General features: G+C 47.5%; 2 protein-coding genes across 2 annotated transcripts in view; one reads left to right on the top strand and one right to left on the bottom strand.

Annotated features, from left to right (window-relative positions):
- LOC8028948 overlaps positions 1-19675 on the bottom strand; it is a 32101-nt gene extending 12426 nt beyond the window's left edge. Inside the window, exons 1-8 of the mRNA XM_042291655.1 lie at positions 18836-19675; positions 16377-16640; positions 14158-14481; positions 10233-10593; positions 8517-8521; positions 7864-7932; positions 5230-5293; positions 3896-3942 (exon numbers count right to left, since the gene is read on the bottom strand). Coding sequence (XP_042147589.1) covers positions 3896-3942; positions 5230-5293; positions 7864-7932; positions 8517-8521; positions 10233-10593; positions 14158-14481; positions 16377-16640; positions 18836-19462 — 1761 coding nt within the window. The 5' untranslated portion in view covers positions 19463-19675. The remainder of the gene's footprint in view (positions 1-3895; positions 3943-5229; positions 5294-7863; positions 7933-8516; positions 8522-10232; positions 10594-14157; positions 14482-16376; positions 16641-18835) is intronic.
- Positions 19676-20526: 851 nt separating this feature from the next.
- On the top strand, positions 20527-22933 carry LOC8028947 (integrator complex subunit 11). The gene has a single exon (XM_002402390.5). The coding sequence runs from the start codon at positions 20779-20781 to the stop codon at positions 22567-22569; it is 1791 nt and encodes a 596-aa protein (XP_002402434.1). The 5' UTR covers positions 20527-20778; the 3' UTR covers positions 22570-22933.
- The last annotated feature ends 3051 nt before the right edge of the window (positions 22934-25984 follow it).

The raw sequence follows: 25984 nt of genomic DNA on the forward strand, positions 1-25984 counted from the left end.
GCTATGCCGACATTGAAAGTGAAATAACTAACTGAAAGCGTTGCAGCAAAGGCAGATAAGGAGGATGAGCCGCTTCGGGAACCCGATCTACGACAAGTTATTCGGTCGCTGAACGTCCCCCAGAGCTTCATGAAGTGCAACGGTGAAGATTCGAGATGCTACATTCTGTTGGTGTCCTCAAAAACGTGGTGTTGGATGTCACTGACTCAGACATGTACAAATTACTCAAAAAAGGTAGTTAAGTTAAGTTACTGAGTATCGACGCCAAAAGTAATTCCAGTAGAGTAGAAATTACGCATTAGTAATAGTAATTGAGTAAACTACTCTAAAAAGTAGCGAGTTACTTTCAAGTTACTTTCGAAGTTACTTTGTTATATTTTTGTGGTAGCAAAATGAACAGCAGTTTTGATCAATGAAAAACCCTGCGAGCCTAAAATAAATGCAGTCTATTTATAGCTTGCGTTTTCGCCAAAATAGTTTATTCTCTCGCAGAAGCAATTGACTTTCAAAGTTCTTAATAGGAGAGTTTTCCCCTTTTCCTTTTAAGGACGTCCCCAGCCAAGCTAAACAGACTTTCCACCGTGGCACTGAATGGAACGGCAGCGTTGAATTTGAGAAACAGGCTGTGGAGGGTCGACTAAGCGAGTGTCGGCATCTTAAAGGGACACTGACAGGGTATTTATGCTCGCCGAGGTTTTTAGTTGTACGTGATATATGAGAGCTCAACTACCCAGAACAGAATTTGCGGCTCGAAATTCGGTTTCTTTCAGCCCGAAAACCGGCGATCAAGAACTGGCCGGTTCGAGTCTCGCTCACTCTCTTCTTCGCGGTCATGGGCCGTTTTCTAAGGTATCGATGCGACCACCAAATTTAATCAAAGTCGTGGGTCACTGAAGGCACACACTGAATATTAAAAATAGAAAAAAATATGAAACCCATTTTTTGTGGCTTCTAAAAAGCTGTAAATACGTTGTTTGAAAAAAAAAGTTCCACAGACAACCGGAAGCATTCTGTGCGTTCGTCGTTTCGCGTATCGTGGGACTCGCAGGGACGGCGATGGTAGCGAACGATGGGCGTGGGACCTCTATTTCAGAACTGTCGTTCGCGGTACCGGCGAATTCTGTCTACCGTTAAAAGAGAAATTTGGGACTGGTCAGAAGAATTGGTATTCATCCCGTACGACACGCCCGGCCACCAAGCCGATTTGCACGAAGACGTCGCCGAGCCGTCGCTCCCTTCTCGCGGCTGAAGACATCGCTCGCGCAAACGTCAAGCACGACGTGTCTACTTCGAGTTGAATATGCATGCGTACGATTTCTTTACTAGGTGCGAATGTCCCCAAAGCGTGGTGCTTCCCGACTTCTACCCGGGAGTGTTTTTGCTAGAGAAAAATCGACAGCAAACTTTCCAACTTACAGTTTACCGGCTGAATTATTACTAAGGAAAGAGATCCACCAAAACATTGATGCCCCATTAGCTCAGTGGCAAAGACGTCCGGTTCACACGCGGTAGGACCGGGTTCAATCCCCCGTGAATTTTTTTTTTTCAAACATTTCCCGATGTTTACATATCTTTTTCTTTTTTTTTTGCAATCATCACTGAAGAAACAAACAAATGTTGTGGACGATACTTCGCTGAATTAAATGGTATGGGATTTCCGTTTTGACACCTGCGAACTCAATGTAATCACTTTCCACAAAATGCAAGGAGCATATAAATCAGGTAGCGTCCGCTTTCCGAGGTGCCCGTATATGTTCTACAGGAATTGCAGCCAGCCATTGGTCCCGATCCCGTTGATCTTTCGGAAACTCTGTCGCACAATGCCACTTTTTTTCGGATGCAGGACACGTGAGCCAGCTCTTCACGCAACATCTTGGGTGTATTCTTTTCGAAGCCGATCATGGAAATTCACCACGGGCACTCACTACTCATCTCCAACTCCTCAATGTACAAAATAACTCATCTTGGAGTACAGAACAATGAACGGAACAAACATAACTGCAAAAGAATAGCACGGCGAGCAGTTCCCGCACGCCGCATGTCGTGTCGTCTGCTACGGAGAGGAGAAAAAAAAAAAAAAAACGCACGGTCGGGTGTAGCCACGTGACTTCCGCCACTCACTCTCTTCTCTCCACTTCTCAGACCTCCGTCGGGTTTCGGTTTCGGTTTCGAGCAGTTGCGTCTTTTGGCTTTATTAAAAAAATACGCTACTCTGTTGCAAAATATTACTTGGGTAGTCCTCCGACACCATAATAAAGCGCCTGGCAAAAAATGAAAAAAAATTTTTGAGGGGTGTCAGTGTCCCTTTAAGTGTCTATGACGAAACATGTGAGGTTTGCCTCGGGTAGAGGGTCTTTTATAAGAAAATCTCCTACTTTTTTCTTCGTCAAGTTGAGACTGTTATGACTGGCCCCTCTTTATTCTGACGTCGTTCTGAGAGTATGCTGAGCGAGTGCACCAGACCGTCAAGGGTTCAAGTCTCGCGCCACGACGATGAGATCATCCGGACGACTGCGTGTCCCGTTGTAGTGCTAGTGCTATGCTACTGAAAAAAGAAATGTTTTGGTCTAACAGAAGATGAACCGAAGTATACTTCGCCGTTGACGCCGGGTCCAACAAAAGGATCTCCCAAGGGTAACTCGCAATCCTCGCCGGCGACTACAATATTCTGACGCGCCTGACACGCCTGACAAGTAAATCGTTTTTAACAAAGAGGAGGTCTCCCTGGCGTCTATGGTCGGAAGGGCACAAAGGATTACGTGCACAAGCATCGTCGCTCGTTGCAGCTGGAAGCGGGAACGTGCTTCAATGAACGGATTATCCGTGCCAGGGTTTGTGCGCGGGGTGTCCGGCTTTGCAAAGGCGTATGCGCTGACGACAAGGCGACCATGGGAACAGGCGCCCAGCTGCGAGGTCATTCCAGTGGCGCCTCCCGTGGAACCTACCGCTTGAGTCAGAACTCTCTAAAGACAGAAAACAACTCTCGGAGTGTCCCCGTCTTTCACGGTTGCAGCTGGAAACGCGGCGCCTGCGTGCATTACCGGATTAGGTTAATACCCGACCAAGGCTTGTTAAGCATCTCTTCCTGCATTCGTGCGTGCCGGTGTTATGTTTTGGCTGCTCGTCGCCACCTTGACCCAAGGACGCCTTCCCGAACAAGGGGGCCCCTTGTTAGGGAATACCTCTCATCTGCCGGCGTCTTATTAATTTCTGCGGTCAAACTTTCGTGATGGGCAAAATTAGCACTATATAATTTCGAAAAAAGTTAGTAATTTGAGTAGAAGTTACCTGAAAAAAGTAGTTAAATTAAACTACTAATTACCCAAATCAAGTTGTAATTGAAAGTTACCAAGTTACTCAAAAAAGTAGTTGAACTACGTCCAAGTCTGCGACTGACTACAGAACCAACAACCCCCATTGATGATTACTTTGTGTGATTGTACATAGTTTTTCAGAAAATGTGCTGTTCAAGCTTACACAACGAGGCTTTGCACACAATTGTATGCGCAGTGCACAATGTATGTAATTTTTTTTATTGAAATATTTTCCGCTGTTTAACCAACTTCGAATTAGCGAGGTACTACACCAAACTTTTGTAACTAAAGTTGCTTCTGACATGCACCCTGTCATTCTTATTAGGAGAAGTGTGATATCCCGTTATTAACTTCCGAACATAATTTACAAGGCGGAAAAGCACGGCTTGAACCCGTGTCTGAAAAAAAAACAAAGAAGTATGGTGGCATGTACACATTAAACATTCTATAAAGCGAACCCCATAAAGCAGTGCTGTCTGACCCAGAATTGCAGTTTGCCGCTCACAAAGAGGCACAGACAAAATGGAGCATACAGAACCCAACAAAAAGAAACTTCCATTATGAAAGAAACCAAGGCTCACCACTCGCTTGATGTTGCGCTGAAGCACGGAGTTTGCGGCCACAGCAGCTGCAAGAGATTAACAGGTGAGCGAACAGGAAGCCAAGTTTACTCATGGCAAACTTTTATACAGCATGGATACGGCACATTGCTGTCTCCTTCCAAGAACAGCACGAATACACTTTTAAGCAGCCATAATATGGGTAGTCGGCAAGTCTCAAATGAAAAGGACGGAGCAGTTCACCAATATGCGTTGATATATACCGTGGCTGCACAATACACAATTTGCGGGATAAGATGTGCACACATAAGCAAAAGACTTTAGACAGTTTTCGGCACACCTAAGATGCTTTCCAACTTCAGGGGTGCATAACAAAACAAGAGCAAGCCAGAGCAAGCTTACTGTAGCCAGGAAAACTTAATTAAAAAGCAGCATTCCTTCTTCACAATGAGTACTTGTTGCATACGCCAGTGCCCACCCCCCACAAGGATGCTTGACACTTGGTGCAGTGGCGCATTCTGCGATGTTATCCAGTTCAATGGTGGCCGAAACAACGAATGGGAGAATTTTACGCAGCAGATAATGAGGAACTATTGATGTACTAAGGTTCAGGTGGATTGCAGCAAGCTACACACTTAATCTGGATAAAGTTGAAGTTACATATCTTTAGAGGCAATGGTGCATTTGCGAGGCATATAGGAGATCTGGTCATTAGTGATCTCGGGGTGAAGTAGCTTATTGTGTGCCACAAACAACAAACTTGATGGTGCCGAACTGACATTGTAGTAGCTTGCTATTGGCACGCGCAAAGCACACAGCAATGGCGGACATTAAGTACAACCATGACCTCCTATATCGAGGGAATGCCCATGCCTCGTGTGCCGAATCCAGTCGAAAAACTGAGAGCAAGAGAACACAGTAAAAAGAAGGTACGAGGTCAGTAGTGCTCTCAGAAATCCGCAGTTACCTTTCTGAAACTGTCCTCCTTTCTTGTTTGATTTTTTTCCCCCAGAAACTGTTATTTTGTCATCCCTCCCCTTCTGTGATGTACCCTCCTTTTCCATCGGAGCACCCTACTACTTGCTCCTGCTTACACTAGGAGCCGTAGAGAGGAACTATAGAGGAAGTCTCTTTTTTTTTTTTTCATTCTTTGTTGTTTTTTTCTCAAAATGCAAAAAGCGAGGTAGTTCTTTGTACAGCTGCTAGGACTCTTGAGTAGCACTGCCTTCAAAACAATCCCCGCATGCCTCCTGCTCTTCCTCCCACTTTTCCCGTGACGTAGTGCATTGGTCAAAATCTGGGTTGCAACTGCAGAGAAAAATGAATAAAGAAATGAGCGTGGGAAGGACACCCACTCTGTTTTCCCGCTGGAGTGCCTCCCAGTGGCCGCTTCCCGATGTTCATGGCTAGCTGCAGCAACTGCAAGGGCAGAAGATCGGCTGTCAACGCACCTTCAGGTCCCTGTAGCGGTGTACGGAGGCTGCACGGCCAAGCTAAGCCCAAGGATGGGTGCTTTGAGTCCACGACTTTTGATCCTACTCCGATGCTCTGAGTGTAGAGCAGCACAACACTGAAACTATCGAAGACCACTTCAGACTGTTTGACTTTAATAAGAGCACAGAATGCCGTGGATATAGGTGGCTGAAGGTGAAATTATTCAGAAAATAAAAATAATTGTTGCAGCCCATACCTGTGTGGCACAGAGAGAAGTATGAAAGTTGGTCGCACTATGCAGAACCTCTGAATGATTTCCAATTCTTAGAATGTTTAGGGACTTGCTTCGAGCACAGGAGCAGAAAATTCTTGCAACAAATCAATTTACTGCCAATGTATCCTGCCTAGATTTACAAACAAAAAAAAAAAAAAAAAAAAGAAAAAGACAGCATTTATGGATTGGTTTGTCTTGTCAAGAAACTGTCGAACTTGACAGGGATGTCCATAATCTGTCTCGCAGAGCAAGCGCAAGACCAGTTGATATGTCATTGGCACACCACCATTCAATAGATAACAAAACAATTAGCATATGGATAAGATACAAAAACTAGCTTTTTTCAGAATGCTAAATGACGTTTCACTTTTCCAATCAAATCGTCTTCACTCACTCGGCTAAGCATTCTTCAACTGAAAAAAGGTAGCAATCAGACCGTCCCCTTGTCTCAGTAACTCCTGTCAGCACAGTCCTCTTGACTGGGTAAGTGACATTGCAAAGAAGCAAACCGCAGAACCAGATCAAGTCCTTTACTAGTGTTACTCTCAATATATTAGTGAGATGGTCAAACATAATAGACTAAAACCCAGAGTCTAGGGAGAACGAGGGAACCTTCTGCGTCGTGCTGTAGCTCATTCTCCCTGGTCTCATGGTCTATTGTGATCGACCATCACTGGCTCGCCTGCACCTTAACATTCTGAGTTGGTCATTTGTTCCCCAGTTTCACTGAACTAAATGAAATAGACCTTCGTAAAAATTTTGTGCCATCTAGCAGAGGCATTTCACAACTATGTGCAATTCTGCGGTATTGGTGCGTTTTCCCCCATTGCAATGATACTTATGATCAAAGGCAGAAGAGTTCTGTGTTTTTGGTATGCAGCACCGATAAACCTTAAAAAGAAGCCCCCAAGCCGGTGTGATCAAAAGTAAGAAAAAATGAAGAAACCTGGGCAGTTTGATACTTTAGACCCATGGTACAGATAAAAAAAAGAAACGGCGCGGGATGACCAGAAAAACATGCCTTTCATGTAAGGCTCATCAAATTATGAGGTGCTGGAGAAAACCAGCCTTCTGCATTAAATCCTTGTTTCAAACTATTTTTGTTTGCGTTCCGCCCATTCAGAGACCGTCTGCTTTCATCCCCATCACCATGGCAACGAAAACCGAATGACTTTTTCAGACGACGCGGCGATAGTCAGCGGCTGCTCATTACAAAACTATGAAACTTTGGCGAGCACACAGCGTTTGGAAAATTGGCATTTGTTGCCATGTTGATAGCGATGAAAGCAGACGGTCTTTATGTTGCGCAAGAACACTATGGTGCAGCGATACAAGGTGCACGCTGAGGCCCTTCCCACATGCTTTTCAATGGGCGGAACGCAAACAAAAAGAGTTAGAAATAAGGACTTAACGCAGAAGGCTGGTTTCCTCCAGCGCCTCATAATTTAAGAAACCTTACCCAAAAAGCATGTTTTTAGACTGGAACTTGGAGATTGTATTTTTTTACAACACAAGTCTAAAGTACCACCGTGTCGAAACCCGAATTTACAATGTCCTCGAAGAAGAATGAGCCAAGCTGCCCGGAAACCAATTTTCATCCTTACTTTGTGTTCACCTAGAACACAGCCCCTCTGAACTGTCACTGAGACTGCCTATTTTCAGGAACCATATCAATGTTTCCTAACGTTATAGGCGCCAGGATGTTCTCCAAGTATTTGGGTCACATGCATGTCCCCTGGAGGTTGGGAAATCCTATGTCACATTTTCTTTCATGTAAACCCTAACAAAATTTTTTGTTCAATACTAAAACGCACTAACAATGGTGTAATAAAATGAACGAACACAAATGCCCTCTAATAAAATTAACTGCCAGGTTAGTTGGTTACACATAATGAAGCACAGTGCAATCCACTTACAACAATAATGAGAAAACCTGAAAATTCAATCGTTATAACCGATTATCGTTGTATCTGGACCAGGAACTGAGCATTTCTAGTCTAGAAACTAATAATTACAAGCGGTACAACGTTATAAGTGGATTGCACTGTACACACAGCGCAGAACGTCAAGAACTAGTAGAAGGAGAAGACAGGACACGGGCTGCACTTCCCCTGTCTTTTGCTTCCACTAGTCGTTGTCCCTTCCGAGCTGCGTGTATTTCACCGCGTACAAGAAATAGGGGATAGCCGTAAATTGCAAAAGGGCAAGCACATCACCATTACAAGAGTCACAAAGGTCTACTGATATGTGTTTTACAGCAGTGAGAGAGAGGGGAGCAGACCTCGGCTGGAAGGGACCATGCCTTGGCGTCCACATTGGAGCCGTCTTGCTTGAACACGGTGGGCACGCCCTCTGGGAAGGACAACACACGGGAGCAGCTGTAGCCCACGAGAAAACTATAAGCCAAAAGCAAACGTCTCACTAGGGTTAATTATGACTACAGTCCCAATGATTCTGGCAGTTTAGGTGTTCTTTATCAGCTCATTATTCACCTCTTTCTGAATACTTTATTGAACGAGTGGTTGCACTTGAAAGGTAATGCAGAGGGTTGTTTAAGCTTGACCGGGACTTTTGTCCGTAGGAAATCACTGAACAAGTGTAGCATGATGAAACTTGCAGAGGACATTAAGGTAATCCTTTTTTAAAATCTCGAACCTAGAATGATCTATCAGTCGTATGTGCTGCAGTTCAAGCTACTATAATGGCGAGCAATATGTGCGTAGCAGCGGCGCAAAACTAAATTCTCGGTGAAGAAAAAGCTAAATAAGCCACAATTTTGTGGAGATTGTGAGCACAGTATGGGGGAACGTACGAAGTCACAGACAAGAGTGTACAAATTGTTTCAATACTTTCACGCAATTTGGATGAGAGTGGATGAGCGACATACTCGTTTCGGGTGCTTAGTCATTATCTCGGTGACATCGGCAGCGCAACGTCAGCTCATCCAGCAACGGCACACTGCCGAGTTAATGATGAAATGCGGGAAATGTCTACATCACACTTCTATGAAGTTGCAGAATCGGACAGCAAAAATGCAAAAACTGATTGATGGATAGCTCAAAGTTTGTTAGCATTTCAAAAAGTGGTTCATTGGTTTAGCCTCTAATAGTCACTTCCATCAATGCTGCAATTGCAACATAGCAATCCACACACACACAGAAAAAGTTCATAAACAGAATTTAGTTTATTAGCAAACTGGCCGTGATGGCTATCCCCTCATCTAATGTACCCCAAGCCCGATAAATGAATGGTAAAGACAGTCCCATGTATCTCCCCCCCACTTTTAAAACAACTTGACTGATTTAAAAAGTCTCAGCGAGTGCTCAGTAATAGGTGTTGATTTATACTTAAAGGGCAACTCCGCTTAATTTTAAAAATTTTGAGATAGTGGCCGATTTTGCTTTTTGAAGCACTCAAAAACAATCCCCAATCCTTTGTTTCGCGAAAAATAAAATATTTTTCGTGTAATTTTACTCTAGCCATGATTACAAACCGAAACCGAAACGGTGGCAAAGCCGGACAACATTGTATATTCGGCATCACTAAGCATGTACACCCACGTGATATACAAGGGGAAGAAGGAACTCCCCTCTTATCAGGATCCTCCTTTGTGCCTCCTGGATTAGCACAGGCGTCGCTATTCTCCTCCCAGAAGATTATAAAAGATTACACTGTCACTCAAAATTCTTACAAAAGCAGATTCCCTCTCCTCCTTTTACTTGGTGTTCAAAAGTATGCGATGTAACACAAGCCGCGCTCAACGAGGCGATCGGCTTATCAGTAGTATCAATAGTCGAGCGCCGGGCCGGCCGAGCGCGTCACTCACGTCTCTCACGGCGCTGGCGCCACCCGTGCTCTCCCCCCCCCCCCAAAAAAAAATTGAAAAAAAAAAGAAAAAAAAAGAAAAGAAAAAAAAGAAGCTGTACATGCTTGATGACGTCGCGGACGTGCCGGGAGAAGGAATTTGGAGGAAGCGGAAATGCAGCCGGGCAGTGTTGTCTGGCCCGCACGTCTCATCCAAACCAGCGGATTCGTGCTTGTCAAACTTTGACAGCGATTTTAATGAACTTCTAGGTGGAATTCCGTCGTAATATTTGCCATGGGGGTTTTGTAGATGATAACAAAGAGAACTGTATAGTTTTGCGCTACTGAAAAAGAAGCGGAGTTGCCCTTTAAGTCTAGCCCTACTCAAGTAAATATCGCACTGGTGGAACGATTTCATCTTCGACACTGTACGGTCGCCGACAAACTACGCTTAAAGGTTCGCTGTAAAGGTCACACACTTGCATCTGCTTATGACTGTGCTTTAAAATCTCTCCTCTTATGACGAGAAAACAGACCCGCACCACCTAGCCGTGGAACCCTTTCAGTTTTTATATATTTTCTACTTCTTAGCCCATATCACTCTTTCTTGACCCAAAAAGCTTTTGGTAATAATGTCATAAACTATTTCTCGAAGATGATACATACATTTGATCTCGCCAATACCGCTGAACCTTCACTGTAGTACAATGCAGTTCCAGTGTCACCTTGTAGGTAAATGGCAGCATGTTTTCCCGTTGCAAGAGATTGCAAGAGCTCGGTCCTAAGCAAATGCAAGTGTGTGAACAGGCCTCGAGGGTCCCCCTTCCCCGGAGGGTCGGCACTCACCCCTGACGGGGTGCCCCAGCGCCTGGATGCGGGCCACCTGCTGGATGAAGCTGTACACGTCGTCCGGGATGTTCTTGCCCAGCAGCTGCAACTCCTCCTTGGAAGGCTGCCGCTTGACCAGGGCGGGCAGGGCCGGCCGCACAATGATCTTGGCCTGGGTGCCATGCGTCACCGTGCCCACCACTGTGCCGGGCGCCACCGTGCCCACGTGGCTCGACAGGGTGTACTGAGGCACCCGAGTGCCGTCCTTGAAGGACACCCGGATGTTCTGCCGCATTTCCTTGGCCTTCATGAAGGCCTCCAGACAGGGCACCGAGCACAGAATGCCCTTGTGCTTCTGGGCGTTGCCCGCCTTCACCGGCTGCGCACGGGAAAGGAGTGACACTTTTGTGGGCCACGTGCCAAGCGTCGGCCGAATCCGCACCGCCTTCGGCAGTAATAATATGGTGCCTAAAATGTGTCTCCGACTGGGGTGTGTAGCGTAGAGGTCTGCAAGGGTACGGGCTAGCTTGATGGCCGGGCTTGACAGCTAGAATTCGTGAAGGGCCTTCCATACGAGTCTACAAGGCAAGCCGAGCCAAGCCGCCCATAACTTTTTTTTTTTAGCAGCAATGTTTTTGGAAGTTTGTTTGGGGCTTGGGGGAGGGATTACAGTGGGGGAGACTCAAATGCAGAAAGCATGTCTGTGCATGTTTGTATGGTTTGGTGTTTGTGCACCTAATGCTCTTCCAGAGCACCAGTGGCACAGCATTCATTTCCGTCGTCGGCCGAGCCGCCGTCGATCAGTCACTTCTTTCTATCAACACGCACACATATGCACCTACACAATGCGCACCCTCGAAGGAGTAAACCATCTGTGCATATGAGTGCGTGCATCCACAGTATGGGTGAGAAGGTTTCCCTCAAAGGTGCTTTTTCTAAACTATTCTTCACAGAAACCAGTAAGAGACGGCGGAATTTTTTCACATATACATCATATTGGTTGTACACAGCGAGTAGCCAATGTAAAACTTTGCCGGTCTTTTGCCCGAACTAGTTGCAACTAGAGTCACAAAATAAGCTACGCTTTCAGAGTACCGCATTCCTTTTCTTTGGCACTTTGCCGACAATACAGTCGCTCTATTCAACGATATTCTGGTTCGCTGCGGCATCACTGGACAGCGGCAGTCACGTGAGTCGCTATCATCATCATTGCGTTTTCTCAATGCCACCATCTTGGGTCCAGCGGTCCTCTGTCTGCTTCTGTTTACTTTTTACTGCGCGCGCACGCTGAAGTGTGTCGCTCAGTATGCGTGTTTTCCGTGTAATATCGAGGTACGAACAACACGACCTTGATTCGCTCCCGCAGCTGCGGCTGCGACAGCTGGCGCCGGCGACGGTTAGAGCTCGGATTAGCTCGGCTAAGGTCACTCCTCCATCTGCGCGCAGACCCAAGATGCCAGCACCTGACACACTTCAGACACATAGTTTGGGAGCTTCGGTACTCTGAAAGCATAGCTTTATTTAGTGACTCTAGTTACGACCTCTCCCTTCCTTTTCAATTTCGGGACATGGTTTTGTTTATTGTTGCTTGCCATTTTTATTTTTCCGTCTTATCAGATACCCGGGTTTGGGTCGGAGAAAAGACGATGGGGTGATTTTTTTTAACGAGCTGCCTAGGTCCGCGATTGGTCAAATGAATAATAGCAAAAAAAAAAAGGGTGTTTACTGCATTGATTAGTCGGTACCATAGTCAACATGTTATAGCAGTGACAAGAAAGCTGCCATGACACACAATTGTGGGCTATTCATACTGGGTGAAAACAGCGCAGGCCTCAGCAGGCCCGTGAAAATTATTGTCGAGCCGGTTGTTGAAAATAATAGCAAGTCGCGGGTCCCGAGAAACAGCAGACTGGGAAGCAAAATATCGGCCCGTGCAGACCTTTAGCATTCTACGCCACCTACACATCAAAAGTGCTTCCCGAAGTGGCAACAAACGCTGTCGCATAAGCCGGAGCACCATGCCATTGCATGTTGCAATCCTGGCGATTGATCGTAGAAACGCCGGTGAAAACCAGGACCAATTGCAAGCATCGCTGTTGTCGCGGCATCCTAACTTCCGACTACCAAAGCTTACGTGGACTTTCAATCTGAAGCATCAACATGACACTTCGGTGATGTCGTCAGGCAGAAATCGAGGGACCACATTTTGGGACGCAGTAAATTCACCAGTAGGAGTTCCAGGCACCATAGTAATACGGAGTGCCGAAGCAGTGACAGAATGCCTCCCAAAATTGAACTTCTGGGTTTGTAGACTTCCCAAGGCCTTACCGCGTGAAAGTTGAAGGAACATTATTGTGACAAGATTGTTCCAGCCATCTATGACTCGACATGGGAGAATGTTGCAGAGACAGCCGGAAAACAGCGTTTTGAGCGAGACTCCCCAATATGTCCGGAAAGATTTGAACAGCTTGAACCACCCATCATCACAGTAAAGATTCACCCCCATGCTAACAGGAAGAAATTACCGGCATTTGATTTGTGAAGTGCTGATAGCAATTTTGTTAGGTTTAAAAGGGCAATGCAACAATTTTTGTACTTTCAGTAAATACTGCTTAGTATTATTTCTTCACATTCATAAGCTACGAAACACACATTTGTTTCTATTCTCAATGCAATGACAACCGAAAAAAAAAAAAATTAAAGGAAACAAGCAGCATTTTTTTTCTCAACTCCCAACTACAACAAGCTGCCATGTGACATGAAGCCAATTATGTGCCGCCAATGTTTATTGTAGCCACGAGCTAAAGTTGGCAAAGCACAGGGCATGCGCTGAGTTCTAGACATTGTTAAGGTTCGGTTATTTTCGTTAACGCGGCCTTTCTGAGCAAGCCACTAAACGAATGCACGCCAGGGCATTAAATGTCACAAACCCAAATGGAATGTTCATGCAGTGCTCGTACCCACTGTATGAGCTGCATTTAAACATTGTTCCCACGGGGATAGCGAGACTTGGCGACGAAATCCCAGGGATCGCATTGTCGAAAATGCCAACAATGCGATCCCCAGAACTTCGTCACCCAGTTTTAAGAAAAATTCAGTCTTTCCACTCTGGTGAAAAAGGAAGAGCAGCGGAGCTGTAGCTTCTGTTCTTGGCGGTGGCTTTACAGGCGAGCGATATGCTCTTCTTTCTCAAGAGAATCTGAAGCGCTCGACGCAGTGTAACTTCAGGCGATAGCGGCCTTGCGGCGGTTACTAAACAATTCGCATTGCTGCGCACTTCGCTGCTCCTCTTGTTACCACTCTTCTCCCGAAGAAATGTTCCCACAGTCTATGAGCGACTGCGGCAAGCGGACAACCGGCAAACACTACACTCTGAACAGCTACCGCCATATATGAGCGACGGTAGCACCCAGAGTATTGTGTCGATATTTCTTTGCGAGGGACACGATCATGGGGAAACTAGCCCTTAACAGCTCCGCAGTAAAAACGTTCGGTTTTGTCTTTTAAATTTTGCTGCGACAAGGAAGCTTCCCGGTCAGTGGCGTTGCGTGCGAGTATACTTGGGTCCCACTATAGTCCGTTGCAACTCAAGAAGGTAGGGTGAGGGTAAGACAGGCCGGGGAGGAGGAAGCAGACGGAACGCTGGAGACGGGAGGGGGAGCGTTCCGTCTGCTTCCTCCTCCCCGGCCTGTCTTACCCTCGCCCTACCTTCTTGAGTTGCAACGGACTATAGTGCCAGTAAGCTTGTCTAAAGTGAGGAACAGTCCTACCCAAAATCGTTGCACATCCCCTTGAAAGCAAAGAAAGCTGGGTTTTCCCAATGCACAAATCAATGATTATGTTGTTTCTCTGGCCAGGCCGAGTGGACTTCCCCCGAGCTTCGCAAGCATCAAGCGTCACTCAGTGATGGGGAGAAGGCGTGGAAGGGAGAGGTGCCACCCACCGTCAGGCACTGGGCACACAGCTTGAAAGGCACGGGCCCCCCGGCGGAGGGCGTGGCAGCAGGCTCATCCGCCCCGGTGCCCCCTGGGTCCTCCCCCTTGTCCGCGTGGTTGAGCGCTTTGGAAGGGGCAATGGGCTCCAGCACGGGCCGGTCAGGCCCCTCCTTGGCCCCGCCCCCTTCCTTAGTCCCGCCTCCGTCGTTGGCCCCGCCCACTTCCTTGGGCCCCTCCGGGAGGAGGGGTTTCACGGGCTGGCTGCAGAAGTTCTCCAGGGACAGGTAGCCGCGCCGCGCCAGTTGGTAGAAGCGCCCCTTTTCCGGCAGCACCTGGCAGACAGGATTGCCGGCTCAACTTTGGCGGAAGTAGACACTAAGCCGACATTGTTTTCATGAAAGTAGTTAGCAAGGAAGGTTTGTTTTGTGCTAACTATTTTTGTGATGTGTAACCAACTAGGCCATCAACTCATATTCACATTTTTTTTGTCTGACTGCTTTTTTTCTTTCAGGGGCATTTTAACCGTGATTTCTTTAAGTAGTGGGTGTTTGTGCAACCAAGATCTAGCTTGATCTACACCGTCCACTCGGGGTTAGCTATCTTGAGTGTACCCTCAGTGGCACTGAGGCTGAATGCAATGTTTCCACAGTTTGAGCATAAAACAATACAATTCCCCCATTGCACTGGGCTTGCCCGCTGATAACGCACAATCTTAAAAAAAGAAATCTTTGTGTAGTCTGGTCCTGTACATAATCCACATAAGTTAAAAAAGAAACTAGCAACTTGTAGACATGTATAGTTGCGGGACTATTGTTCGGAAACTACGCTAGCAGTAGCTGTAACTAAAAGTATGTTCAGAAGTATGTATAGCGTAATATCCAGAGATGCCCCATGCCCGAAAGATAACCTGCCCCCTATTTATGGCACGATTTGCTATTCTTTCAAAAACACCAAATGAAAGCCCACCTCTAGTAACTGCAGGGCTTTAGCCAATGGTGACCTCAACAGAATTGGCGTCACTGAGCCACAGCGGAAGATAGGCGAACGTTGCTAACTGGGAAAAACATCTTCCTACCCTACATTGCCCCTCAATGTGAAAACAAGCTGGGCAGGTCACAAAAAAATGACCGCATCTCTACGTGGTGAATGATGTTGATTGGGGCGAAGCTCTGATGGTGCTGAAGATACTGATTTTATTGCTCATCGGTAGTGCTGAGTTCCGGGTTGCGTTTCGACTTCATTATTACTGCTTTATGGTCGGTGAAATGCAGAGCCAGAGGTTCTTCTAGCGGATCAGCTTGGAACCGCTAGAAGCCGTGGGAATGCATCTCCACCGCTTAAGTCAACGTTCCATGTCAGAAAGAGAATGCGTGGTATGGAACGTGGTTATATATGCATTTGACCGCAGCGCCCTCTCGTCTATAAACGCTGAGCCAATGCATGCAAAGTTTAACGCGATTAGATATGCATTTGACCGCAGCGGCTACATGCAAAATTTCATCCATGTCATCCCCAGCTCTTGAGTTACTACCACATCTCAGAGCCCCCTACTCGTCCCGCAGTCGTGGCCGAGTGGTTAAAGGCCGACTTACGAAACCATTTTCCGCAGGGTAGGAAAGTGCTCCCCAACGACCTTCGCTCCTTCCCCTCTCGCACTCCTTCCTCCTCCTCCCCTGAAAAGGGGGTCCGGAAGCTAGTCTCCGTGGAAAGGAGAAGGGGTTTCCTCCTTTCTGGGTGGCAAGGAGGAAACCTCTTCTACCGCGAAAAATGGTTTTGTAGGTTGGCCTTTAAGGCGATGGACTAGAAATCCATTGGGGTCTCCCCGCACAGGTTCGAATCCTGTGGGCTGCACAAACATTTTTTTTTCTTCTTTTTTTAAGAAGACAGATGGGATGGCAATCGATGTGAGCATGGACGTTGGACGGACAAGGCTAGACCCTAAGGAGCTTAGCCCCTAAAAATATAAAGCTAGCATTTATTTTTCATTTTCTCAATTGCACATAGAAAGCTGGTTCACTCCTCATTTTCACCCAATTTGCTCTCGCTTTTAGGTGGGCTATCTCTTGGGATATTACGGTAATTTTAAGGGGACTTAGAAACAAGTTAAATGGTGGCTATGCATAACATGTTGCTCAGTCCGAGGTTTTTGTTACTATGTAGACTCACTTCCACCTTGGTTTGAGCGACTCGGGCCCAACTGGGTTATAAGAGCAGCAGCCGCCCTCACCTGGGTGCAGAAGTTTGGGTAGACGCGGCTGAGGCCAGCGTCCTTGGAGATGTCGTACATCATGAGGGCCAGCATGGTGTTGTTCAAGGGGAACATGTGGAACCAGAAGCGGCTCGCCTTGGTGATGCCATCGTGGGGCCGCTGGAACAGCGACGGGCACGACACGTTCAGCTTGGTCAGGTACAGCTGGAACGTCTTCACGGGGCACAGAGGGTTCTCCGGGTCGTCGAACACCGGGGCACCTCGCGACTGCCCGTCCACCTTCTGCGAGCAACGACAGGGTGCCAGTCAGGTTGAGTCTTCGCGACACTCAGTCTCTTCAACAAGAAACCTAGACCGCGACTGGTGTGTTTAGCGTCCTCTTCAGCCCAGGCATGCGAAGTGGTGTGGCAACAAAATGATCTTATGAAAGTCGGAGTGTCACGCAATGGGGTGTCGTGATCCTGACGGTTGGGCATAGAAGTTCCGACAAAAAGTATGAGTGACCACGAGTGACTTAATAACTCCTGGCTGCCAAAGCTTCTGTGGACAGTCAAGTTGGAGGGCGACCTGCAGCAGAACAGGCGTCTGCACACATCCACTACCACTGCTACGCTATCAGGGTCGCAACCGTGGACGATACCTTTATGAGGTCATCAGGTGGAAATCGAGAGACCACCTTTTACGACGAGGTAAACACTTCAGTCGGAGAAGCGCGTTTTGGGCGCCATATCAAGACTGTCAAGACTCTTGTGTATTTGTGTAGGAAACTCCGGGAAGGGGGGGGGGGGGGCTCAGCTTGGGTGTGTGTTAGAGAGGTATCTATAAATTATTGATTGGGATGCCTCCATTGTTCGTAGGCCAGCTACACTGTGCATGACGCCGCTCCTGGCGGCTTTTGGTGGTCACCGTCACAAATATGAAGCCAAGACTCCTCCAGATGTCACGAGCCTCGAGCCATCGTCCATACATGATCTTTACCAAGGCTGGGCAGAAATAGTAAAAAAAAGTATTGTGTAATACAAATACTAAGATACATGTATTTTAAGGCCAAATTACAGATACTGAGGTAAACTTGTCTTTGATGTAATGGGATATTCTTAAGATACTTAATAGTATCCCGGAATACAGATAGTACATACAGAAATACATTTTTGCCAAGCTGTGGTAGGTGTAGAGTTTGTAGTGACAGCAAATGGTAGTGCTCATGTTTTGGCAGCTGTTGGCGACATTTTAAACTTCCATTTCAGGTCTTCCCAATGTAGAGAGTTAAGTAGCGGGTTCATAATATTAAACTTGGAAGTCCTCGTACCGAAAAGGCGGTTTCACTTTATCGTAAAAAGCGAACAGTTAATTTACTGCAACACACATAACAAGATGCCAATGTCTGGCAGAGTATTGCAATACAAGTGATATGTTGTAAATGTACTTCACCAACAAGACACAAATGCATTCTTTAAACATATCTTGATACAGAAGAGCAGATACCCAAAAATATCCTTAAGATACTATTGGGGTACTGCCCAGTTCTGATCTGTACCACACTAATCCCATCGTCATCTTCATTAGAAGCAGTGCTGCACGCCTTATGGTATGGGCTACCAGCCTTTCTGTGGTATTATGGCGTCGAGTAGCCAAATAATTATTACTATTATTATACTACAGTTTCCCTATATAAAAAAAAAAAAAAGCTAAGATGATAAAACTATAGAGCCTGTTATCTCTCAATAACAGAAAATATTTTCGCAAGGTGTACAGCCGCCAGTGGTTGTAACTCATATTAATATCTCCAGCAGCACTATCACCGTCGAATGAGTTAACACCTCAAGCACAGCCTGAGGTTGTGGTGAATGACCGCTAATTAAAACACGGGGATTCACTACACAGAAAGAAATCAGGTTGTACCGAGTCAAGAACCTTTCACTGATGTCTAGGTGTTTGAGATGTCAGCGATTTTCGACCTTGTAGTTGCCGTCTCTCTCCCGAACCTCGGACATTCATTATGAGCCTACAGTTCGCTCGCCCGCCTTATAGTTACTTTAGCTTGAACAAAGTTGTGTTCTAATTTCTAAACTAAATCCGGTTCGTAAGTGGCCGAACAATCTTCACATCGGACTGCGCACGCGAGCACATCAAATTAAGAGAAGGGGCAGGGGAAAAAAAAAAATATACACGGTGCATGATCAGAAGCGAAGACAACGATGCCTGGTATCCGAACTGTCAACAAGCGTGCTGCGACGATCGCGCAAGCGGCCAAGACAAAGGAGAGTATATATTTTCCCGCCCCCGAGAGCGTGGCTGTCACAGCACGGCGGCACGGCTCGCGCCGTGTGTTTCGAACCGTCGAAATCAAGCAGGGATGGGGCGTCGCAGAGCCCGAACGGAGTTAAAGAACGCACGAGCGGCCAGCGAGGCGCGCCAACTGTCAAACGCGCGGGAGCAAGCGGCATGAGGCGGCATCGCACAGAGCACGCACTCACCCATTGAAGCCGCCGCCTGCCGTCACTCTGCGACTTGAGGATGACGAAGGAGTCCTTGCGCATCGAGTGCTGGTTCTCGATTCCCTCAGACCCCAGGTGGATCATAAGGTCGAACCAGACCTTTTGCTGGAGGCCCCTCGGCGTGTTGATCACTTTCCAGAAGTACTGGCCGATCTTGGTCAGGTCCTCGGCGCCGATGATCACGGCGTCGGCGGACTGACCGTTGCTCGCCACCGGGCACAGTTTTACCACGGCCGGCGGCCGCGGTAAGGCGGCCTTGCCGTAAGCCGTCGCCAGGAAGCCGTTGACGTCGCTGAACGCCGGGTCGCGGGCCAGGTCGAAGTCGGCGCCGAACACGGTGCGGAGGTAATTGTTCAGGCCGATCTGGAAGCGACGCAGAGCGCGCGCGCCGTACAACGTGCCTTGCCTGGAGCGCGTCTGTTCTAGGAACTCGGCGGCGAGTGCGGCCAGCAGGGGCTTGTCAAGCTCGCGCAGGCTGGGCGACGCGGGGCTCTTCTTGGCGCAGAAGTCCCTGAAGCCGACCAGGCCGTAGGCCCTCAGTCGCTGCTCGTCGTCGCCGCCGTTGGTCGGCGCCTGGGCGGCCCCCGTGCTCGCCACGGTTTCCATGGTTGCTGGGGGCGCTGGGCCGCGCGGGGCATGGGCAACGCGCTTACGGGCAGGGTCCCGCAATCGGCTGCATTGGGGCCGATCGTGGAAAATTGACACAACGCTTTGTCTAACACTGACAACATCGGGTGCGGGTGAAAAGAAGCGACCGAGGAGAGCCCCTGTCACGTGACCGACGATCCCGCCATCTGTTGATGGCTACCTCGAAAGTGTGTCTGCCTCCTTCTCGCTTCTGTCGATCGACTCCTCTCGCTCTCGGGTCGCGTGCACTCCTGCCTACTGCAAAAAAACAAAAACAAAAAAAAAACAATTTGAATTGGACGGTAGGACACGCTACCTGGATGGATGGATGGATGAATGAATACGGCTGAGCCCTTTGGATCGGGCGGTAGCTTACGCCACCTAGCCATTTTGTTTTACCATTTAAGCTTAGAATATTTAAATGTGAAATCTATATTCACTCCGCAGTGCAAAGAAAGTGAGGCTATGAAACCCCCTTGCCATCAGTGATTAAGAAAATACCTAGTTTTCTCTCGATTTCTGCCACCATTCACTTAATCTTTGCTTGGTAATCTCTACAGTCTTGAAATCCACTCTCCCTTCGCTGTCTCTAAAACCCAATGACTTTATTAAATCTATGTTGTCTTCGGTAGGCATAGGTTGAAGCCCTTTACAGTAGAGTATCAAGTGCTCAGCCGTCTCGTCCTCCTCTCCACAAGCAGTGCACACTGTATCAATTTCCTGGTACTTCACTCTGTATGTTCTGGTTCGCAGAACACCCGTTCTTGCCTCAAACAGCAATGAGCTTCCCCTAGAAGCTCATTGCAAAAAGTAACCTTGCCGATAAAAGCACCACTCCAAACGGACGGGAGATGAACCTGCGAGTTTTCTATTTTTATTCACTCCGCGTTACTAATTGTTACTTTTTTGTATGTCGTGTTTATCAAAGTTGATATTGTCCCGCAAAGAAAGGAAGAAAGATATGGGACATATGCATGGACATACGGCCATGCATACGGCTCGTCCTGTGATAGGATTTAGCCAACAATATCCAATTCAATCCGCTTTGTTACGCCGGCTGCGCCGGCGGCCCGGCGGTGCAGACGCACAGACAGCTCGAAGGCGAGCAGTGGTCTGTATTCGTTTGCGTGGTTGCTTTGACACTTTTGGCGTCCGCGGTATTTCTCAGCTACCTACACGGTGGAAATTCAGCACCGATGCGCTGACAGCCTTGCACTGTAATTGACTTTGCGGTGAGACGAGCGGCGTTTCGTGTAGTGCGTCGAGGCTGCTGCTGCGTAGATCCGAGCGGAGAGATGCCGCAGATCAGCGTGACCCCGCTCGGGGCGGGACAGGACGTGGGCCGAAGCTGCATCCTGCTCAGCATCGGCGGCAAGAACATCATGCTCGACTGTGGAATGCACATGGGCTACAACGACGAGCGCAGGTTCCCGGACTTCTCGTACGTGACGCAGGAAGGCCCCCTGAACGATCACTTGGACTGCCTCATCATCAGCCACTTTCACCTGGATCACTGCGGCGCGCTACCCTACATGACCGAGATGGTGGGCTACGCGGGCCCTGTCTACATGACGCACCCGACCAAGGCCATCTGCCCAATCCTGCTCGAGGACTTCCGCAAGATCACGGTGGACCGCAAGGGCGAGACCAACTTTTTCACCTCCCAGATGATCAAGGACTGCATGAAGAAAGTTGTGGCCGTCAACCTCCACCAGACCGTCCAGGTGGACGACGAACTGGAGATCAAGGCGTACTACGCGGGCCACGTACTGGGAGCCGCCATGTTCCACATCCGAGTCGGCTCCCAGTCCGTCGTGTACACGGGCGACTACAACATGACGCCCGACCGGCACCTCGGTGCGGCCTGGATCGACAAGTGCCGGCCGGACCTGCTCATCACCGAGTCCACCTACGCCACCACCATCCGGGACTCGAAGCGCTGCCGGGAGCGCGACTTCCTCACCAAGGTGCATGACTGCATCGACAAAGGCGGCAAGGTGCTCATTCCGGTGTTCGCCCTTGGACGGGCCCAGGAGCTCTGCATCTTGCTCGAGACCTACTGGGACCGCATGAACCTCAAAGTGCCCATCTACTTTGCGGTGGGCCTCACGGAGAAGGCCACCAACTACTACAAGATGTTCATCACGTGGACCAATCAGAAGATCAGAAAGACGTTCGTTCAGCGCAACATGTTCGACTTCAAGCACATCAAGCCCTTCGACAGGGCCTTCATAGACAACCCGGGCCCAATGGTGGTATTTGCTACCCCTGGCATGCTTCATGCGGGACTGTCACTTCAGATTTTCAAAAAGTGGGCTCCGGTGGAAGGAAACATGGTCATCATGCCTGGCTATTGCGTCGCCGGCACCGTGGGCCACAAGATCCTCAGTGGTGCACGTAAGGTGGAACTAGACAACCGCCAGGTAGTGGAGGTGAAGATGTCTGTGCAATACATGTCATTTAGTGCACACGCAGATGCCAAGGGCATCATGCAGCTCATCCACCAGTGTGAGCCCAGTAACGTGCTTCTGGTACACGGCGAAGCCAGCAAAATGGAGTTCCTGCGCAAGAAGGTGTTGCAGGAGTTCAACATTGACTGCTACATGCCAGCCAACGGAGAGACGGTCCAAATTGATACGCCAGATATCATACCCATTGATGTGTCATTGCCCTTGCTTAAGCGAGCTTTGAGTCAGGGGGGCTCAGACTCCAAGAAGCCCAAATTGATTCACGGTGCCCTCATCATGCAGGACAACACGATCAGACTCATGGATTCTGGACAGGCAATGCAGGAGCTGGGAGTTGTGGGACACCAGATACGCTTCACCACTACGGTCAGTGTGTCATCCAGGGGATCGCTGACCAAGACAGCAGACGCCATCTATGGAAACATCAAGAACAAGATTAAGGATCCGAGCATTCAGCTGCTGCCAGATGGCTCAATATCTGTGGCCTCTGCCCTCATCAAGGTTGGCGGGCAGGAAGACGAGTCGAATAAGGCCATCTGCGTGTCTTGGACTCTTCAAGATGAGGAGCTGGGTAGCTACCTTTTGGGGTTGGTTCAGGAGATGAGGCATTCCCTGTGATTGTACCTACAGTTGTGAGTGATCGAAATACAGAAGCTTGTGACCGATTCACTGCTCTCCAGCGACCATGAAAACTGGGGCCGGTGCACGCACTGGTTCCAAGAGTACAACTCATCAACATACAGATGTGCGGCCCTCGCATTTCCTGGTTAAACTTAATACAACAAAGACATCGGCCTGCAATTACAACTGCGGCTCCCTACCGGATGTTTACAGGGTCATTCACGATATGTGGTGACTGGTGGGCTCTCGCTTCTTATGCGTCACTTCATACTAAATGCCACGACCTGCATAAGTGGTGAAACGTCTATATTTTTCTTGATGTCTTCGTTGAGTTAAGTTTGAGGAAATGTTTTTAATTATGGATTCTCCCATCTTTTGGAACATTTTTGCCTCACATTTCCTCAATGACAGTTTTTTTGTGGCTGCCTATGTGCATGTGTGGTTGTAGCTGCTCCATTTGTTTGCCGTTTTTGATGGCATGTATGTGAACGAAACATGAACAAAACATGAAAGTTCATTCATATAGCTAATGTCAAATAGCACTCCAAGATGGCGCCACAGGCCCTCGCATGACTCGACCTAAACCAATTTGTGCATCCGTGCAGTTCCCGGAGTGGCCACTGCAAGCAAGGAGGTTATAAGTACTAGGAGGGGGCACGTTGCAATATTGGTGAAGCCTAGTCATAAAAAGTTTAAACGATGTTGTGGCCAACGTGACCGTAGATTTCTCTGGCAATTGGTTCGCGTGACATGTCACGTGTGGGATGGATGGTTAATTGCAGAAGGATTCCTTGCAGGCTTGCGCGCGCTTCGTCCGGTAGGTTTTATCAGATCGAAGGCTAGCTACGGTCACGTGATGTGGTCATGTTGGCCTGATAAGTGAAGAGAGTAAGAAGGAAAATGGAGAAAGAGGCTATTCGTCAAGGGAACATGGCTTGTGGAGGCTACGCGGCTGACGGGATGTCCTCTCCTACCCTTCTATCCTCCTTGACTGCAAGAGATATGGCGGCGTTGCGATCGCCATTAGTTCTTCGGTTACACCCTAGTTTGGTTCGCGAGTATGGATCACAGCCTTGATCTCTATGGATCGGAGCCACTTTTCCAAAGTAGGCTCTATGGCATCTTGTAAACCCTGAGATGGGGAACGATAAAAAAAAACGGACGAACACAACAAAGTTTCTCAACTGAGTTGTTCTACAAGTTTTCCCGCTCATTTTAATCCAAGCAACGGCCAATTTAATCCAAGTACCACGAAATTTAATCCAAGCACCGCATAATTTAATTCTTGCACTACTCAATTTAATCCCGGGGTCAGTCAATATAATCTACAATATATTTATGCACTTATTGTCTCCGGTGGTCGTGTTTTGCTTACACATTTGGTAACTTAGAATAATTGTTTATACAATTAGATTTTTAGGGGGACAACTGATCATTTGATTACTATTGTGATTACTTGAAGTTACTAGTCCCATTATTGACGAGGCTTAGTTGTTAAAGGAGCTGTGCAACGATTTTAACGTTGAAGGAATTGGCATTTTCTGCTTTTGATATTGTTCACTGTGTCACAAATGGCAGAAAACACACCTCTTTTCATCGCAATGTTGCGATTCCGCCGCGTAATAGCGAGGCAAAACTTGGAATATTTCCCGACCTGCAGCCACGAGCGGCGGCCATGAGAAACAAGCGGCGTGACGTCACTTGGGTCGTTGTAAGAAAGATAGCAAGTTGTGCGAATACCTGCTCGATAAAAGGTAACTCTTTTTACAAATCTTGTCGTTCCAACATATATATAAATGCGTCAACACCCTGGTATCATCGACAAAACTTTTATTATACGGAGTTTTAGTGGCGCCATCTATCCTAGGTCCACAAAACCGCGAACAGCCGCCAGAAGCCGGAGGGGGAGGGGGACAGCGCCACACTGGCAAGGACGGGTGGTCACGCGGTCGGCAGCGGATGAGTTCTCGCTGCTCGCTGATGGCTCTAAAGAGAGAACTTTTCCGGAACTCCGCGCCTACTCTAGTGACGTCACTGTGCACGTGACCCGGAAGACGATGCACGAGTTGAGAGGCGGCAAAAACCTGGATCTTTTTCATTTTTTTAAGTAAAAACTAGGGTATCCAGGCAAAATCTGTTTTCTGTAGTTCACTGCAGAAGTGTCAGGCATCAACTTCCACAATTATTTAAGCAAAGCCCTGAAATTGTTGCACAGCTCCTTTAAGGCCCGTTCACACTCTTGCGACCGAGTACGACTGAGAGAGACGAGATCTCTTACAACTTCTTAAATGTTTCTAGAATGAGGGAACGCACTGACATTGTGGCGCCATCTATGCGGTGACCCTAGAACTGTATTTCACAAAAGCGAAGGTTTTGCGGGATTTCCGAGGTCAAATGTGCGTAATTCCCATAGAAAGGCTCGTTTATAACATTGACAAAAGCTTCTCGAGCCAAAAAAGAAAGGATATTGCGCGAGAAATAAAAAAAAAATATGCCGGACCGCCGAGTTTACACTGCTTCCCAATAGATGGTGCCAGTGTGTTCTCTGGTTTAAGAAGTTTTAAGGAACCCAGGTTTAAGAGGTCGCAAGCAGTCGCAAGAGTGTGAACGGGCCTTTATGTTGATCCCTCTTTTTGTAATCTTGAGTTATTGTGGCGCGTTCAAATTTTTTTTGGCTGAATGGACGTTTTGTTTAACCTTTCTTAATACACGACTTAACATTGCTACAGTTCAGATGATGTACCATATTTTCCTGACTATAGTCTGCACCCGGTGTATAGTCCGCAGGGGGAAATTTGGGGTCAAAAATAGAAGATTTTGCTTAGATAGCCCGCACCCGGTGCATAGCCCGCACCGGGTGCTTAGTCGATCGAAAATCTCCTCATAGACGGCACACGTTTACGAATGTCTGCTTTTTAGCTTACAATAAAGCCTATAATGTGCATAAATTATCATTAACATACACTTTCGTGCACAAAATTCGTCACGTCTCGTCATAATAAACAATCTTGAAAAACATATTTCCTGTATAGTCCGCACAGCCAGAAATTTAAACTTTTAAACATGTATAGTCCGCAGACTATAGCCTGGAAAATACGGTAAGTAAAATTGCAATTTATGATTACTCTTTTGATTACTTTGTGTTATTATTGCTCCAATTGATCTATAATGAACTCAGTTGACATTATTCCTCTTTTAATTACTTGGAGCTACCTTTGACCCATTGGCCATAAATTCGAATTAAATATTGTTGTGATGACTCTTACATTTACCTAATCTTCAACGAATTGAAGTTTTATGTGATGATTATTGACATTATGATAACTCTTTTGATTACTTTGAGTTACTCTCAATTCAATTGACTTTCATTCGGCCTAAGTAACATTTGGTGACTGGTTTACTTTGCGTAATT

The sequence above is a fragment of the Ixodes scapularis genome, unplaced genomic scaffold, assembly GCF_016920785.2.
Source record: "Ixodes scapularis isolate PalLabHiFi unplaced genomic scaffold, ASM1692078v2 PGA_scaffold2__306_contigs__length_199485367, whole genome shotgun sequence".
NCBI lineage: Eukaryota > Metazoa > Arthropoda > Arachnida > Ixodida > Ixodidae > Ixodes > Ixodes scapularis.

Bases quoted from the DNA above. Each gene is read 5' to 3' on its own strand.
- LOC8028947 (XM_002402390.5), top strand. From the start codon at position 20,779: ATGCCGCAGATCAGCGTGACCCCGCTCGGGGCGGGACAGGACGTGGGC.